Source organism: Nomascus leucogenys, chromosome X (assembly GCF_006542625.1).
Source record: "Nomascus leucogenys isolate Asia chromosome X, Asia_NLE_v1, whole genome shotgun sequence".
In the NCBI taxonomy this organism is placed as follows: Eukaryota; Metazoa; Chordata; class Mammalia; order Primates; family Hylobatidae; genus Nomascus; species Nomascus leucogenys.
This window is the reverse complement of record NC_044406.1, coordinates 63,255,700-63,272,378: the sequence shown is the minus strand read 5'-3', so window position 1 is coordinate 63,272,378 and position 16,679 is coordinate 63,255,700. Positions and strand designations below refer to the sequence as shown.

Below are 16,679 nucleotides of genomic sequence, written 5' to 3'. Positions count from 1 at the left end.
AGTAAGTATATCACCTAAATATGACATTAAATGTCTTGCCGGCCAGGCGCGGTGGCTCACGCCTGTATTCTCAGCACTTTGGGAGGCCGAGGCGGGCGGATCACGAGGTCAGGAGATTGAGACCATCCTGGCTAACACGGTGAAACCCCGTCTCTACTAAAAATACAAAAAATTAGCCGGGCGAGGTGGTGGGCGCCTGTAGTCCCAGCTACGCGGGAGGCTGAGGCAGGAGAATGGTGTGAATCCCAGGGGGCGGAGCCTGCAGTGAGCCGAGATCGCGCCACTGCACTCCAGCCTGGGTGAAAGAGCGAGACTCCGTCTCAAAAAAAAATGTCTTGCCAACAACATTTAATTGGAATCTGATCAATGAGAGAACAGACAATTCCAGAATGTGGAATATTTTGAGGCAATTGGCCTGGAATCTTCAAAAAATTCAATGTCATGAAAAACATAAATGGGGCTGGGTGCAGTGGCTGATGCCTGTAGTCACAGCACTTTGGGAAGCTGAGGCAGGAGGATTGCTTGAGCCCAGGAGATTGAGACCAGCCTGGGCAACATGGCAAAATCCTGTCTCTACAAAAAATACAAAAATTAGCCAGGTGTGGTACTGCACACCTGTAGTCTCAACTACTCTGGTTGCTGAGGTGAGAGGATAACTTAAAACTGGGAGGTGCAGGTTGCAGTGAGCTGAGATCATGCCCCTGCACTCCAGCCTGGGTAACAGAACCAGACCCTATCTCAAAAAAAGAAAAAAAAAAAAAAAAAAAGAAAAGAAAAACATAAAAGGTAGGGAAAATCATTCTAGATTAAGAGAGATTCAAAATATATTTAATGTTTGAACTGGGATTGAATCCAGAACTGGGGACGGAAGCAATAAAGGACACTGAGACAACTGGGGAAGACTAAATGAGATCTGAATATTATATATTATTACATTAATATTAACTTTCTTAGGAGTGAAATATGATGCCTGCAACTTAGTTCCAAATGATTTAGGAGAAAAAAAGTTTTAGGTATATAAAGATGAAGAAAATGTGACAAAATGTTAACAATTAGTGAATTTAGAGGAATTATATACTGTACTCTTTCAACTTTTCTGTAGGTTTGCCATTTTCAAACTAAAAAGTTAGGGGAAAGAACTTTACAACTTCTCCATTTTATTATCTATTAAACTCTCTGAGGGCAAGACACAAGTATAAGCAGTTTCTATGTCTCGTCCATCTTTTAGGATGGTCCTTTATTAGAACACTACGAGGCCGGGCGTGATGGCTCACGCCTGTAATCCCAACGCTTGGGGAGGCCGAGGTGGGAGAATCACTTGAGGACAAGAGTTTGAGACCAGCATGGCCAACATGACGAAACCCTGTCTCTACTAAAAATACAAAAATTAGGCCGGGCATGGTAATCCCAGCACGCCTGTAATCCCAGCACTCTGGGAGGCCTAGGCAGGCGGATCACTTGAGGTCAGGAGTTCGAGTCCAGCCTGGCCAACATAATGAAACCTCATCTCTACAAAAATACAAAAATTAGCCGGGCGTGGTGGCGTGCGCCTGTAATCCCAGCTACTCAGGAAGCTGAGGCATGAGAATCGCTTGAACCCAGGAGGCAGAGGTGGCAGTGAGCCACTGCACTCCAGCCTGGGCAACAGAGCAAGACTTTATCTTAAAAAAAACACAACAGGCTGGGCGCGGTGGCTCACGCTTGTAATCCCAGCACTTTGGGAGGCCGAGGCGGGCGGATCACGAGGTCAGGAGATCGAGACCACGGTGAAACCCCATCTCTACTAAAAATACAAAAAAAAAAAAAATTAGCCGGGTGTGGTGGCAGGCGCCTGTAGTCCCAGCTACTCAGAGAGGCTGAGGCAGGAGAATGGCGTGAACCCGGGAGGCGGAGCTTGCAGTGAGCCGAGATTGAGCCACTGCACTCCAGCCTGGGCGACAGAGCGAGACTCCGTCTCAAAAAAAAAAAAAAAAAAAAAAAAAAAAACACAACAAGATTAGGGACCTTGCAAATATTTTAAGTGTCTAGAAGTAGAACAAGAAGAGATAACTGACATCTACTATATGTCAGGCACTGTACTGTATGCTTTGTAGTCTGTTTCATTTTATCTTCTTAACTATCCTGGTAAGGGTGGTTTTATTTTGTAACTAAGGAAACAGACTCAGAAGTTAGGCAGCATGTTCCAAAACAAGTGGTACAACCTAATGAGTGTTATAATTTTCATTACTGGCAATAATAACTGAGGAAACGCCATCAAAATTCCTGTTCCTTCAGTTCCACTTCAGAAAACACATCACATCTACCCCTGCCAGCCACCAATATACCAACCTCAAATAAATCTGTCCCATAGCACTTCCTGCCTGGTATCTCTTACCTCTCAATTAGCTGTTTCCCCAAGACAATTTTGGTCCCTTCAACCTTGATAAGTTCTTCATTATCATTATGAATGACTGTCTTTTCCAACTCCTCCTCCTGTTCTTCTGTCATGGCAACAGGGTTGGAAGGTGGTGCATTTGTTTGATAATAGAGGGGGCAGAATTTGTTAGTCCTCATGTGTCCAATGGCACCACATGCCCCACATTTCAGCTGCAAAAGGAAAAGTATCAAACACGTCAGAGGTAAGTAGGCTGAAACACACATCAGAGATAAGCAGGTAAGAAATAAAGTCATCCCTCAGTATATGCAGGGGACTGGTTCCAGGACCCCCAAGTATACCAAAATCCACACATAGTGAAGCCCATATATGCAAAAAGCCAGCCCTCCATATACACAGGCTCCACATACCACGATCCACACATAAGTGGAACCATGCAGTTCAAACCCGTGTTGTTCAAAGCTCAACTGTACATACAAGACGGGAAAAACAAAGTCAGCTTCAGAACTTTTGCTCTAATAGAATTGTTATGCACTGATCAACCAGAAGCCACTAGACAAAACTGCATGTATGGAAATGACACATGGAAAAAAAATGAAATCCAGAGACTAAACATTGCTTTAAAAATCAGGTAAGAAGAAAAAAGAGAAGATTTCCACTCCCAACTTAAGTTGTAAACTATGAAAATATTAAATATGCAGGAGACAAGCTGTTGGAAGCCCATCTACATTCAGCAGCATAATCAGCCTGCTGGGTGTATTCCCATTCTCTAGTCAAAACAAGAAAAAGCTTCGATAACACCAAGTCTCCATCTCAGTTTTGCAAATGAGTAGCTCTGGTATCCTAGACCTGTTTCATCTGTAAAATGGGGCCAATACTGTATCACACTTATCTAATGCCACATACAAAAAGGAACTAACACTTAATGACCTCAGTATGCGTTAAGAACAGCTTCATTTGTTGAATATTTTATAGTTTATAAAGTGCTTCCCCTGAATTATATCATTTAATACAACACCACTGTGAACATATCATTTTATATTAGACAAAACAAGTTTGGAGAGGTTAAGGTCACAGATCTATTAAATGGCAGAAACAGAACCTGAATTCAGATCTTCCGTTTCCAAGCTCATGGCTCTTTCCACTGTACCACAACTGCCTCATCTTAGGATGCTTATTACAACACAGTAGTATCTGTGATCCTAAGTTATGGAAAACAACTTGTATGTTTTACTTTTGTTGCTTCTTTTAATATGTACAATATTTTAAAGTTACATATTTAAAAATACATACACACAGACAAGAGACATGAAAGTACATGTTAAAAAACCTACCAAACTTGGGCCAAGAGCAGTGGCTCATGTGTGTAATCCCAGAACTTTGGGAGACCAAAGTGGGAGGATCGCTAGAAGCCAGGAGTTCGAGATCAGCCTGGCCAACATAGTAAAACCCCGTCTTTACTAAAAATACAAAAAATTAGCCGGGCATGGTGGTGCACGCCTGTAATCCCAGCTACTTGGGAGGCTGAGGCATGAAAATCTCTTCAACCCGGAAGGCGGAGGTTGCAGTAAGCGGAGATCACACCGTTGCACTCCAGCCTGAGCGATAAAGCAAGACTCTGTCTCTAAAAAAACCAAACAAACAAACAAAAAAACCTACCAAATCTATCTCAACTCCTAGAAAATATTTCAGATAAAGAATAAGGCCAGGCATGGTGGCTCATGCCTGTAATCCCAGCACTTTGGGAGGCCGAGGTCAGGAGTTCAAGTCCAGCCTGGCCAACATGGTGAAACCCCGTCTCTACTAAAAATACAAAAATTAGCTGGGCATGGTGGCGGGCACCTGTAATCCCAGCTACTCGGGAGGCTGAGGCAGGAAAGTCGCTTCGAACGGGAAGGTGGAGGTTGCAGGGAGCCGAGATGGCGCCACTGCACTCCAGCCTGAGCAACAAGAGTGAAACTCCATCTCAAAAAAAAATTAGCTGGGCGTGGTAGCACACGCCTGGTAGCACAGCTACTTGGGAGGCTGAGGCGCAAGAATCACTGGAACCCAGGAGGTGGAGGTTGCAATGAGCTGAGATTGTGCCATTGCACTCCAGCCTGGGTAACAGAGTGAGACTCTGTCTCAAGAAAAAAAAAAAAAAAAAAAAAAAAAGAAGAATAAATAACAAGCCAGGCGTGGTGGCTTATGCCTGTAATCCCAGCACTTTTGGGAGGCAGAGGCTGGTAGATCACCAGGTCAGGAGTTCGAGACCAGCCTGGCCAAAATGGTGAAACCTCGTCTCTACTAAAAATACAAAAAATTAGCCAGGCATGGTGGCGGACATCTGTAATCCCAGCTATTCGAGAGGCTCTGGCAGGAAAATCACTTGAACCCAGGAAGCGGAGGTTGCAATGTGCTGAGATCGCGCCACTGCACTCCGGCCTGGGCAATAGAGTGAGACTCTGTCTCAAAAAAAAAAAAAAAAAAAAAGAATAAATGACAAGCCAGGCATGGTGGCTCATGCCTGCAATCCCAGCATTTTGGCAAGCCAAGGTAGGAGGATCACTTGAGCTCAGGAGTTTGAGACTAGCCTAGGCAACATGGCAAAACCCTGTCTTCTACAAAAAATACAAAAATTATCCGGGTGTGGTGGCACGTGCCTGTAGTCCCAGCTACTTGGGAAGCAGAGGTAGGAGGATGGCTTGAGCCCAGGAGGCAGAGGCTGCAGTGAGCCGAGATCATGCCAGTGCGCCCCAGCCTGGGCAACAGAGCCAGACCCTGTCTTAAAAAAAAAAGAGAACAATAGCACCAGATTTGGTGTGGAATTGTTAATACCACTCACATTAGTATTGAGGACACCTCCAAGTAGTCACATCAATTCAAACCAGCTTTCCACAATATACTTCCCTCATTCCCAGTAAAGGAGGATATCAAAAGAGGATGTCAAAAGCTAAAGGAAAAGGTATACATTCTTCCTTTGCTCCATTAGCCGTAATCATACCACATTATACTTACTTTTAGGTCAGGACGCTCCTTCATTTTCTTGGGCTTCTTCTCAGGAGGACCCTTAAGCTTCTCCTTTTCCTGGTTCCGCTTAAGCCGCCTCAGTTGCTCTTGAATCCTCCGCCGTTCTTTTCGCATCTCTTCCCGATGTTGTTCATCAAAAAGGGCAAATTTTCGACTGAACAATGTGGGCAGCAGAGGAAGAAAAATCACAGGACCATAAGCAAATCTTAACCAAGAAGACTATCGTGATAGCTAACATCTCAGGACTAAAGTAATCCATCCAGGCTAAGATAAAAGGGGCTACATGCCATTCCCACCTCCCTCCCTAGTTAGCCCTCCATTTGCAGAGGTAACTCTCTTAGAGTAAGTCCTGAGTAATCTCTAAGATTTTTTTTTTTTCTTGAGACAGAGTCTCCCTCTGTCACCCAGGCTGGAGTGCAGTGGCGAGATCTTGGCTCACTGCAACCTCTGCCTCCCAGGTTCAAGCGATTCTCCTGCCTCAGCCTCCCAAGTAGCTGGGATTACAGGTGCGTGCCACCACACCCAGCTAATTTTTGTACTTTCAGTAGAGACAGGGTTTCACCATGTTGGTCAGGCTGGTCTCCAACTCCTGACCTCGTGATCCGCCCGCCTCAGCCTCCCCAAGTGCTGGGATTACAGGCATGAGCCACCGTGCCCGGCCAGTAATCGCTAAGATTTTTGCAAACCAACCAATCAAAATGCAAAGGACCAAATTGGAACAAGACATGCCTTCATCTTGTGGCAAATACTGAATAGAATTTTCCCTGTAATTTGGCTCTATTCAAACCCAATCTAAAGGCAAGATAGTTCTCAATTACAGCACAGTTCTAGAAATAACTGTGAAGAATCCTGTCACTAAAACTCAAGCACCCATCCCAATCACCATTCCCCACCATTATTATTATTCTCCCTATCACACTCGAAAGTGGTGAATCAGGCCAGGTGCCATGGTTCATGCCTGTAATCCCAGCACTTTGGGATGAGGCAGGCAGATTGCTAGAGCCCAGGCAACACCAGCCTGGTCAACATGGCAAAACCCCATCTCTACTAAAAATACAAAAATTAGCTGGGCACGGTGGTGCGTGTCTGTAATCCCAGCTACTCTGGAAGTTGAGGCACGAGAATCACTTGAACCCGAGAGATGGAGGTTGCAATGAGCCGAGATCACACCGCTTCACTCCAGCCTGGGCCACAGAGCAAGACTCTGTCCTCAAAGAAAAAAAGGAAGTGGTAAATCAAACTCACATGAATTCCTCATCTTTTGTAGTCCGTATGCGCACATAGGCATCAATGACAGCTGGTTTTCGGACTGTTTCACAGCGAACATACTCTTTCCCCTCTTCATCTCGAAACGTGCGATAAATCTTGAGACAGCGTCCAGTGGCAGAAGAGTTAAGGCTAGTCACGGAAGCTGTGTCATCATCTCTGTGATTGTTTCCTGATGCTGCTGAGCCTGCTGCTGCAAGGTAGGTAGAAAAGATTTCCAAACGTTCCCCTTATCTCCCAAATGATCATTTTTTTGGGGTTGAGTGGAGCTATCAAAGCTCAACATGCCACAAAACTATGGTTCTACAAAAAGCATCAAAGTCATCATCAGCCCCAAGAATATGCTGATTTGTCCTTTCCTGACTTCATTTTAGGCACTGCCAATTTCCCCACTTTTTTTTTTTTTTTTTTTGAGACAGGATCTCTCTCGCTCTGTTGCCCAGGCTGGAGTATAGTGGTGCAATCTCGGCTCACTGCAACCTCCACCTCCCAGGCTCAATCCATCCTCCCAGCTCAGCTTCCTGAGTAGCTCGGACTACAGGCATGTACCACCACACCCAGCTAAATTTTTGTAGAGACAGGGTCTTGTCACATTGCCTAGGGTGGTCTCTAACTCCTGGGCTCAAGAGATAGGCCAGCCTTGGCCTCCCAACATGCTGGGATTACAGGCCTAAGCCACACGCCTGGCCAATTTCCCAACTTTTCTAAGTACAAAAAGTTCTGAAAGAACCTCAAAGAACTACATGTTTGCTATAGGAGATAGACAAGCAGATTCCTCTGAACAACAGTGCAAGAGAAAAAGACCAAGTAGGAAGTGGGTGATGATCACATTACAGATAAAAGCACGCAAGGCCGAGTACAGCGGCTCATGCCTATAATCCCAGCATTTGGGGAGGCTAAGGTGGGAGGATCGCTTGAGCCCAGGAGTTTGAGACCAGCCTGGTCAACAAAGAAGACACTGTCTCTACAAATTTAACTAGCCAGGTGTGGTGGTACACACCTGTGGTCCCAGCTACTCAGGAGGCTGAAGTGGGAGGATCCCTTGAGCCCAGGAGGTTGAGGCTGCAGTAAACAAGCCATGGTTGCGCCACTGCCCTCCAGCCTGGGCAACAGAATGAGGCCCTGTTTCAAAAAAAAAAAAAGTACCCAAGCATGCAACTCAGGGAAAAATGGCACTACAAAAACAAGTTCCGAGTCTTAAAGCCTAACATATGCTTCTCAAACATTAATATGAATAGGAATCACCTGGGGATCTTGTTCAAATGTAGGTTATCTTTCTTTTTCTTTGAGAAGTAGTTTCACTCTGTCGCCCAGGGTAAAGTTCAATGGCGTACTCTCAGCTCACTGCAACCTCTGCTTCCCAGGTTCAAGCGATTCTCCTGCCTCAGCCTCCCAAGTAGCTGGGATTACAGGCACCCACCATCATGCCCAGCTAATTTTTGTAGAGATGGGGTTTCACCATGTTGGCCAGGATGGTCTTAAACTCCTGACCTCGGGTGATCCGCCCGCCTCGGCCTCCCAAAGTGCTGGGATCACAGGCGTGAGCCACCGCACCCAGCTGCAAATGTAGGTTCTAATTTAGTAGATGTGGAGTGAGGCCTGAGATTCCACATTTCTAATTCCCAAATGATATAGATACTGTGTTCCAGGACTACACTAGAAAACATAGATGACCACATTGGTGAAAGGGCTATATCACATTTTTACAAAGGACCCAAAACAATGAAATTACACAAAACTTTTACAGAAAAGAGGAAACAAAGGAAGACTACTGCGACTGAGAAGTCATATAAATCTTCATCATCAGCCTTTATCCTCTCTCGCAGTATCTACATCCAAGTTTTCAACTGCCTCTTTGACATGTATACTTCAAGGGTGTCAAAGGGACCTCAAACTCCACATATTATACATTCCCTTCCTAACTTCTTTTGAGACAGGGTCTCACCCTGTCACCCAGGCTGGAGTGCAGTGGCACAATCTCAGCTCACTGCAACCTCTGCCTCCCAGGCTCAAGCGATCCTCCCACCTCAGCCTCCCAAGTAGCTGGAATTATAGGTGCCTGCCACCACATCTAATTTTTGTATTTTCTGTAGAAACAGGGTTTCACCATGTTGCCCAGGCTGGTCTCAAACTCCTGGGCTCGTGTGATCCTCTCACTTTGACCTCCCGAAGTGCTAGGATTACAGGCATGAGCCAGCATGTCAGACCTTGAAATTCACTACTTTAATCAATGGTACCAACATCTTTCTAGTAATCCCAGAGTGAAATCTTAAGGTTGCCTTGATTTTCATCCTTAATGCCCTCCATATCCCAACCCAATTCAGGTCTTTATTATTCCCACCCTCAATTTCTACAATTTTAAAACTCTTTTCAGGGTCTAAGACTCCTTCTGAGGGTCTTCTGAAAGCCATGAATGTTCTCAGAAAATGCACATTTAAGGCCAGGCACAGTGGCTCACGCCTGTAATGCCAACACTTTCGGAGGCTGAGGCAGGCAGATCACTTTGAGCTCAGGAGTTCGATACCATCCTGGGCAACATTTTCTACAAAATAAAAAAATTAGCCAGACATGGTGGCATGCACTATAGTCCCAGCTACTCAGGAGGCTGAGGCAGGAGGAATACAAAATACAAAAATTAGCCAGACATGGTAGCATGCACCTAGTCCCAGCTACTCAGGAGGCTGAGGCAGGAGGATCGTTTGAGCCTGGGAGGCGGGGGCTGCAGTAAGCTAAGATCACACCAGTGCACTCCAGCCTGGGTGACAGAGTGAAACCGTCTCCAAAACAAAAAAATAATAAAATGCACATTTGCATTATTTTACATGTAATTTCAGAAGTTTCAAAGATAACTCCCTAAATTCATTTACAAATTCTGTATTAAAAACTCTTACCCTCTAGGATAAATGCACAAAAAGCTCATTTGAAGTACAGCACTAATAGCCCAGGCTTGGCCAGGCACCTGATACAGACAGAGGCAGTAGTGGAGTGGCATCATCTCTGCAATTTGTCCTCCACAGACAATCCTAGAGTCCAGTTTGTAAAAAGCTTTCTACTTCATTCACATTTTTCTACATGCATCCCTTACATCTTCTGCCTCCAGATCTCCCTCAATTACAGTCTGCAGTTATATAGGCTCCTTTTTTAATCCTTCTCTTTTTTATCTGTCTGTGAAGCCACTATCCTCACCCAGTAGCATTCGCTGTAGTTCCTTCCGCTCCTGTTCCTCCCGTTCACGTGACAGCTGAGAGCTGGTTTTCTTGTTCTGCAACATGTTCTCAATGTTCTTTCCCATTTCTTCAAAGTCACTATCTTCAGCTGAGCTGCTGTCTGTGTCAGTTGATAAGACTTCAGTTGATGACAGAACCCTAAAAAGAAAAAAAGCAATGTGCAGAAAGAGCTAAAGAAATATGGTTGCAGGCAAAAGTAAAAAATTGGGAAATCAACCTTAAAAAGGAATACTCAAAATCCACTAAGACATGGGGCCCTTAACAGAAAAGCTTTACAAAGTTTTCCTAGACATTTGGTCAACAAGTTTGAAAAACTGTAGTAACTCAGAATTCCTGGAGACAACTTGATAAATAAATCAGCACACTGGTCATTTTTAATAGTGTATTAACGTCCTTTCACAACTAAACCTTTAGAAAAAAACCCTACCTGTCACCTGCTACCATTGTGCTGTTTGTTAGGCCCAAGTAGGCCATAAGAGTTGTCGTGGAACCTAGAACACAAGACTAGCGTCTCCTTCCATTAAAAAATTTTGCCAAGTTGGGTTGAAGGGAACAGGTAATCTGGTGGTGGGATTACAAACATATACTACCCTGACATGTCGGATATCTGACTACCTAGGTAGTCAAAACTTTTAGGTGACCTCCCTCTTTATTATGAAATAGTGCCTGGAACTCCTCCCCTTTCCAGCTTGGATTTTCTGCAGCACTAAAACCACCCACTTGTTCTGTAGGTCAAAGATGCGCTGACATTCCTCTTTGTAACGCTCTTGATGCTCAGCCACAGAAAACCTTGATCCACGGGCAAATTTACTCATGGGCCCCTCTCCAGAACGAGCCTGTTCTGTTGACATTGTGCGCACCACATCAATCACTTCCCAGCGGGACAACTTTTTAATCTACGAGACAAATAGCCACACACAAATATATATATACACACACACACACACACACACACACACACACACACACACAAATCATTCAGGGATTTCAAAGGACAAGCCAATGTACACAATTAGTTAGACCAAAAAAGAAAAATCATCACAAAGCAGATTACATAGAAAGATAACTCCTAAAACAATATCTAAGACTTAGCTTACTATACCCTACAATACAAAGTTCCCCAGATAGTTCTTTACATCTGCCTCCTAGCAATTCCATCTCTATACAAAGCCCCTAGTATACTCTAAATTTTCCACTTCCGCACTCACCTCTTCCTCAGGCACACCAAATTTACGTAGAAGTTGCTTGGCATTTTTCAGGGAAAGGCGACGAAGGTCTGCATCTGTTCCTGTCACTGTCTTCTTCACTGGCTGCGGTTCTTTATCATCCTACCTCAAACAAAAAAAAGTGAGAATCCTAAAAACCTGAATTCCTTCTAAGTAGGCATCTAAGTCATTCTGCTACCTTAACTACATTCCAAGTCCTCCACTCACCCATTTCTTTCTCCCTTGACTTCCTCATTCTAGAAATAAACACAATCTCACCTTCTGCTGTGTTGGTTTGTTTGGAATCTTCACATAGGAGAATCCTTCACCACACCCTGTGGGATCTGCCACCCCAGTCACCTCTAGCAGACACTTGCCCTTCATGGCAGCAATGAATGCCCTTGTGGTATTCCAAGGAGCAGTGCGAACCTGAGATAAAGAAAAGATTCTCAGGGCAGTGGGAAACATTTGTTCTATGTCTAGCCAATATCTACAAGAGTAGAATAATTACAAACTATTTTCATGTTCTTTTTTTCTAATGTTTAATTTTTGTGGGTTCACGCTTTCTTAAACTGTCCACAAAAATCAACAGTTAAATATAGCTACCTAGTACTCAGTTCTCTTCTATCCTATGGTACAATACTTACAACATGATATTAAATAGAGGTCAAGAGCTCAGGCAGGATAAGGAGAAAAATAAAGAACAGTGGTATCCCTTCAGCCCCTTATCCCTTCGGCTTCAATAAGCATTCTTAAGGACAGTGTTTCCCTCACCCTCATGATGCTCAAAATTAGACTAATGACTACATTTGATTGTCCAATTGCTCAAACAGCTGTTTTAGAATGAAACCTAATTTCTCTAAATAGTTGATATGCTTGCTTTCAAAGCATTGGCCCCCTTTTCCAGTGACACTAAATCAAAGTCCATTCTATTTCTGCCACTGGTTTGGTCAAAAAGGTCTGTCCTCTCCTGGGACCCTGAATAGTGTTTACCAACCCCTGCAAAATTCTTAAAGAATTAAGCCAAGGGGTGAATGTGCCTGCCCACACAGACCAGTCAGGAGTACATGAGGCCAGGTGTGGTGACTCACACCTGTAATCCCAACACTCTGGGAGGCTGAGGCGGGCAGATCTCTTGAGGCCAGGAGTTCAATACCAGCCTGGCCAACATGGTGAAACCCCATCTCTACTAAAAATACAAAAATTAGCCAGGCACAGTGGCGCACACCTATAGTCCCAGCTACTCAGAAGGCTAAGGCACAAGAATGGCTTGAACCCAGCAGGCAGAGGTTGCAGTCTGCTGCACTCCAGCCTGAGAGACAGAGTGAGACTCTGCCTCAAAAAAATAAAGAGTATATATGATTAGCAAGAAAATGGCCAATTCTCTAAGATTCAATCTTGAAAGCCATTCAACAGAATTCTTTTTTTATTTTTAATTTTAAAAAAATTGTTTTTCTTTTTTAGAGACAGGGTCTCACTATGTTGGCCAGGTAGGTCTTGAACCCTTGGTCTCAAGTAATCCTCTCACCTTGGCCTCCCAAAATGCTAAGATTGCAGGCCTGAGCCACTGCGCCTGGCCTCAATAGAATTCTTAATTTCTGCAATTCTTAGATATCCACTCATTTTTCATTCCAACCTCAAGAGAGTAATACAACGATTCTTTACTCACTCCGTGTGGCCTCATTTTCTGCTTCATTTTATAATCACTTAATTCATTTAACAAATATTTATTGAGGGCCGGGCGCGGTGGCTCACGCTTGTAATCCCAGCACTCTGGGAGGCCGAGGCGGGCGGATCACGAGGTCAGGAGATCGAGACCACGGTGAAACCCTGTCTCTACTAAAAATACAAAAAAAAATTAGCCGGACGTGGTGGCGGGCGCCTGTAGTCCCAGCTACTCAGAGAGGCTGAGGCAGGAGAATGGCGTGAACCCGGGAGGCGGAGCTTGCAGTGAGCCGAGATCGCGCCACTGCACTCCAGCCTGGGTGACAGAGCAAGACTCCGTCTCAAAAAAAAAAAAAAAAAAAAAAAAATATTTATTGAATAACAACTACACACTACTCCATACTACTTTTTCATGAACCTCAAGTTAGTGAGGGAAAAACAGCCAACCAAATTCAGTACTATGTGATCAGTACCATGGGAAGAAAGTAGAGGCCAGGCACAGTGGCTCATGCCTATAATCCCAACACTTCAGAAGGCCAAGGCAGGATGATCGTTTGAGCCTAGTAGTTCAAAATCAGTCTGGGCAACACAGTAAGACCCCATTTCTTTTTTTTTTTGAGATGGAGATTCGTTCTTTTAGTCCAGGCTGGACTACAATGGCGTGGTCTCGGCTCCCTGCAACCTCCACCTCCCAGGTTCAAGTGATTCTCCTGCCTCAGCCTCCCAAGTAGCTGGGATTACAGGCGCACACCACCATGCCCGGCTCATTTTGTATTTTTAGTAGAGTCAGGGTTTCACCATGTTGGCCAGGCTGGTCTTGAACTCCTGACCTCAGGTGATTTGCCCGCCTCGGCCTCCCAAACTGTTGGGATTACAGGCATGAGCCACCGTGCCCGGCCGTGAGACCCCATTTCTACAAAAAATTTAAACTATTAGCTGGGTGTGGTGGTGTGTGCTTGTTGTCCCAGCTACTCGGGAGGCTGAGATAGAAGGACTGCTTGAGCCCAGGAGTTCAAGACTACAGTGAGCTGTGATCTCACCACAGTACAGCCTGGGTAACAGAGCAAGACCCTATCTTGGGAAAAAAAAAGTAAAGGCGTACTATATGTACATAATGAAAGGAGAATTATCATCCAATCGAAATCCAGGGTGGAATGAGGGGAAAAGTCCAGGAAAGCTTCCCAGAGAAAATAACTTGTAGATGAGAGTCAAATGGCAGAGGAGTGGAGAAAAAGCATCTCGGCAGAGGACATAACAGTTGCAGAATTCTGGAAGGGGAGAGAAATTTAGGAAACTGAATGAACGTCAGTAGGGTTGGAGCTTAGAATATAAGACAGGCAGTGACAAGAGATGAAAGGAGGTCAGATTAATATGCAAGGCTCAAATAATGTGGAGTCTTATAAATCAGGTCTAAGTCTTTTTTCTAGAAGAAATGAAGATCCTGCCAGGCACAGTGGCTCATGCCTGTAATCCCAGCCCTTTGGGAGGCCAAGGCACGAGGATCACTTGAGGTCAGGAGCTCGAGACCAGTCTGGCCAACATGGTGAAACCCATCTCTACTAAAAATACAAAAAATTAGCTGGGCATGGTGGCGTGCAACTGTAATTTCAGCTACTCAGGAGGCTGAGGCAGGAGAATCGCAAGAATCGCAGGAAACCAGTAGGTGAAGGTTGCAGTGAGCCAAGGTCATGACACCACTGCACTCCAGCCTGGGTGACAGAGCAAGATTCTGTCAAAAAACAAAACAAACGAACAAAAAAAAACAAACCCATATCATATAAAATATAATATTTCATATACTGCATCATTTTTTCTGGCATGAATAAAGCAAGAACATCAAACAGTATACTTTAAATGTGTACAGTTTATTGCATGTTATCTCAATAAAGCTGTCTCTTTTAAAAGGATAAATGAGATGTATTATTGACTAATACAAACTAGTATAAAGCCTTACTTCATCATCAATCTTCATCTGGAAATCTTCCTCATTTTCTTCTTCTGGAGCAAAAAAGGATTTCTCACCATAGCCAGCATCCTGGAAGACGACAGATCCATGCATAAATCAGTCAGTTAAAAAACACAACGCACAAGTTTTTTTTTTTTTTACTGAATACAAGTACAGAATACCAAAGCCTATTTTGCATAGATGGATTCCATAAAGTCTTCACTATATCTAACACCACGGCACATCCTTAAGCTATGAGAAGATACATTACCACATGCCAAGGAGCTTACTGGCTGATATACAGATAGTTACAGCCCATAAGCAAGCTGAACAGAGATGCTCAATAACTGAGTCGCATTAACTCAGTGGGAAAGAGCTGTGCTGTCACACCTCAGCTGGACCTTTTCTCTTTTGGCCTTATAAGAATTCTGTGCTTCTCTAAACCACACATTCAGCACCATCATCATCTCTGCCTACCTGAGAGGCTGACAAGTACTTTCCCTGCTTATATGCTTATCTTGCAAAGAAGAGATTAAAGTCACCCAGTCACCATTTTCAAAGCAAAACAATATGCTCAAAGTTCCTCATTATGTCTTCCCACTGGTATTTAGCTACACCGTAGTTTTTCTCCAGAACTGATGTACATAGAAGTACTTTATACAAATTAAACTTTTTAGTAATTGGTAATAATCTAGTAACCATCCTCCCTAAGCCAGTGAGAGAGTCTTCTCTCTCATCTCTCTTGGGAGAAAAAAAAAACAAAAAACCACAGGCATAAGTGGTGTCTAAGAGGAAGGTGTTCACCTTCAGTCGTTGCTCTGCAGCTATCATGCTATAATAAGCACAGCACTGCTCTGGTGACACCATAGCTCTGATCTCTTCTTCCGTTGGTAAACGAAAATCAGACTTAAGCACCCACCAGTTTGAGTCCATCCCTGGAAAAGACATATACATAGAGAATGAGACCATTCTGAATTCCAAAGGCCCTGATATTTATTGGCAGCAACAGGGACAGCAAACCAAAACTGTAACAGGCCTAGCCACAGTTGGCATGACTGGCCAAGAAAACCCCAGCTGCTAAGTTTCCTACAACTCATAGAAGACATCCAACTATCACATTAAACTTCCTGGCAGACAAATTCAAAAAAGCAACCAGAGTGTTAGAAGATCTGCTACCTCCTTTCAACGGCCATCAATTTCTATTTTATTAACTATATGCTTATCCTTTAACTCAAAGCCATCAAAATTCTTTTCTTGGAAAAAGGCAAACAAATGACTAGTCACAACAGATGACCTGTGCGTTTGAAGTCAGCGCAGAGCTTTAGCCTCTTCCGGATGCTGCTTTCTGAATGGGAAGGAAAGGCTTTTTTTATATCTTCCATTCGTATCCTCCGTGGCCGATCTTTACTTTTCCAGAAAAGGCGGTAAATAAAAACCTGCCCAACAAACCAAGTGTATTTTATTTGGCAAAGAAAAGGATAAAAGTCCTCCCTAGGGCCTCTTCCTGATGTGCTCCCAAACCCACACACCCTACTTTTTCTGAGACGGAGTCTCGCTCTGTCACCCAGAGTAGAGTGCAGTGCCTTGATCTCAGCTCACTGCAACCTCTGCCTCCTGGGCTCCAGTGATTTTCCTGCCTCAGCCTCCAGAGTAGCTGGGACCATAGGCGTGCGCCACCGCGCCTGGCTAAAATTTTTTTTTTTTTTTTTTTTTTGAGACTGAGTTTCACTCTTGTTGCCCAGGCTGGAGTGCAATGGTGCAATCTCGGCTCACTGCAACCTCCGCCTCCTGGATTCAAGCGATTCTCCTGCCTCAGCCTCCCGAGTAGCTGGCATTACAGGCATGTGCCACCACGCCTGGCTAATTTTGTATTTTTAGTAGAGACGGGGTTTCTCCATGTTGGTCAGGCTGGTCTCAAACTCCCAACCTCAGCTGATCCGCCCACCTCGGCCTCCCAAAGTGCTGGGATTACAGGCATGAGCCACCAT

At 44.3% G+C, this 16,679-nt stretch overlaps 1 protein-coding gene across 6 annotated transcripts in view; it reads right to left on the bottom strand.

Annotated features, from left to right (window-relative positions):
- The window catches only part of TAF1 (TATA-box binding protein associated factor 1), a 98,200-nt gene that overhangs the window by 61,287 nt on the left and 20,234 nt on the right, over positions 1 to 16,679 (bottom strand). For all 6 annotated transcript variants that reach the window (XM_030806632.1, XM_030806633.1, XM_030806630.1 and 3 more), the window contains 10 exons: positions 15,986 to 16,127; positions 15,496 to 15,626; positions 14,701 to 14,781; positions 11,361 to 11,510; positions 11,085 to 11,204; positions 10,597 to 10,772; positions 9,836 to 10,014; positions 6,629 to 6,842; positions 5,372 to 5,537; positions 2,375 to 2,586 (listed from right to left, as the gene is read on the bottom strand). In XM_030806632.1, coding sequence (XP_030662492.1) covers positions 2,375 to 2,586; positions 5,372 to 5,537; positions 6,629 to 6,842; positions 9,836 to 10,014; positions 10,597 to 10,772; positions 11,085 to 11,204; positions 11,361 to 11,510; positions 14,701 to 14,781; positions 15,496 to 15,626; positions 15,986 to 16,127 — 1,571 coding nt within the window. The remainder of the gene's footprint in view (positions 1 to 2,374; positions 2,587 to 5,371; positions 5,538 to 6,628; positions 6,843 to 9,835; positions 10,015 to 10,596; positions 10,773 to 11,084; positions 11,205 to 11,360; positions 11,511 to 14,700; positions 14,782 to 15,495; positions 15,627 to 15,985; positions 16,128 to 16,679) is intronic.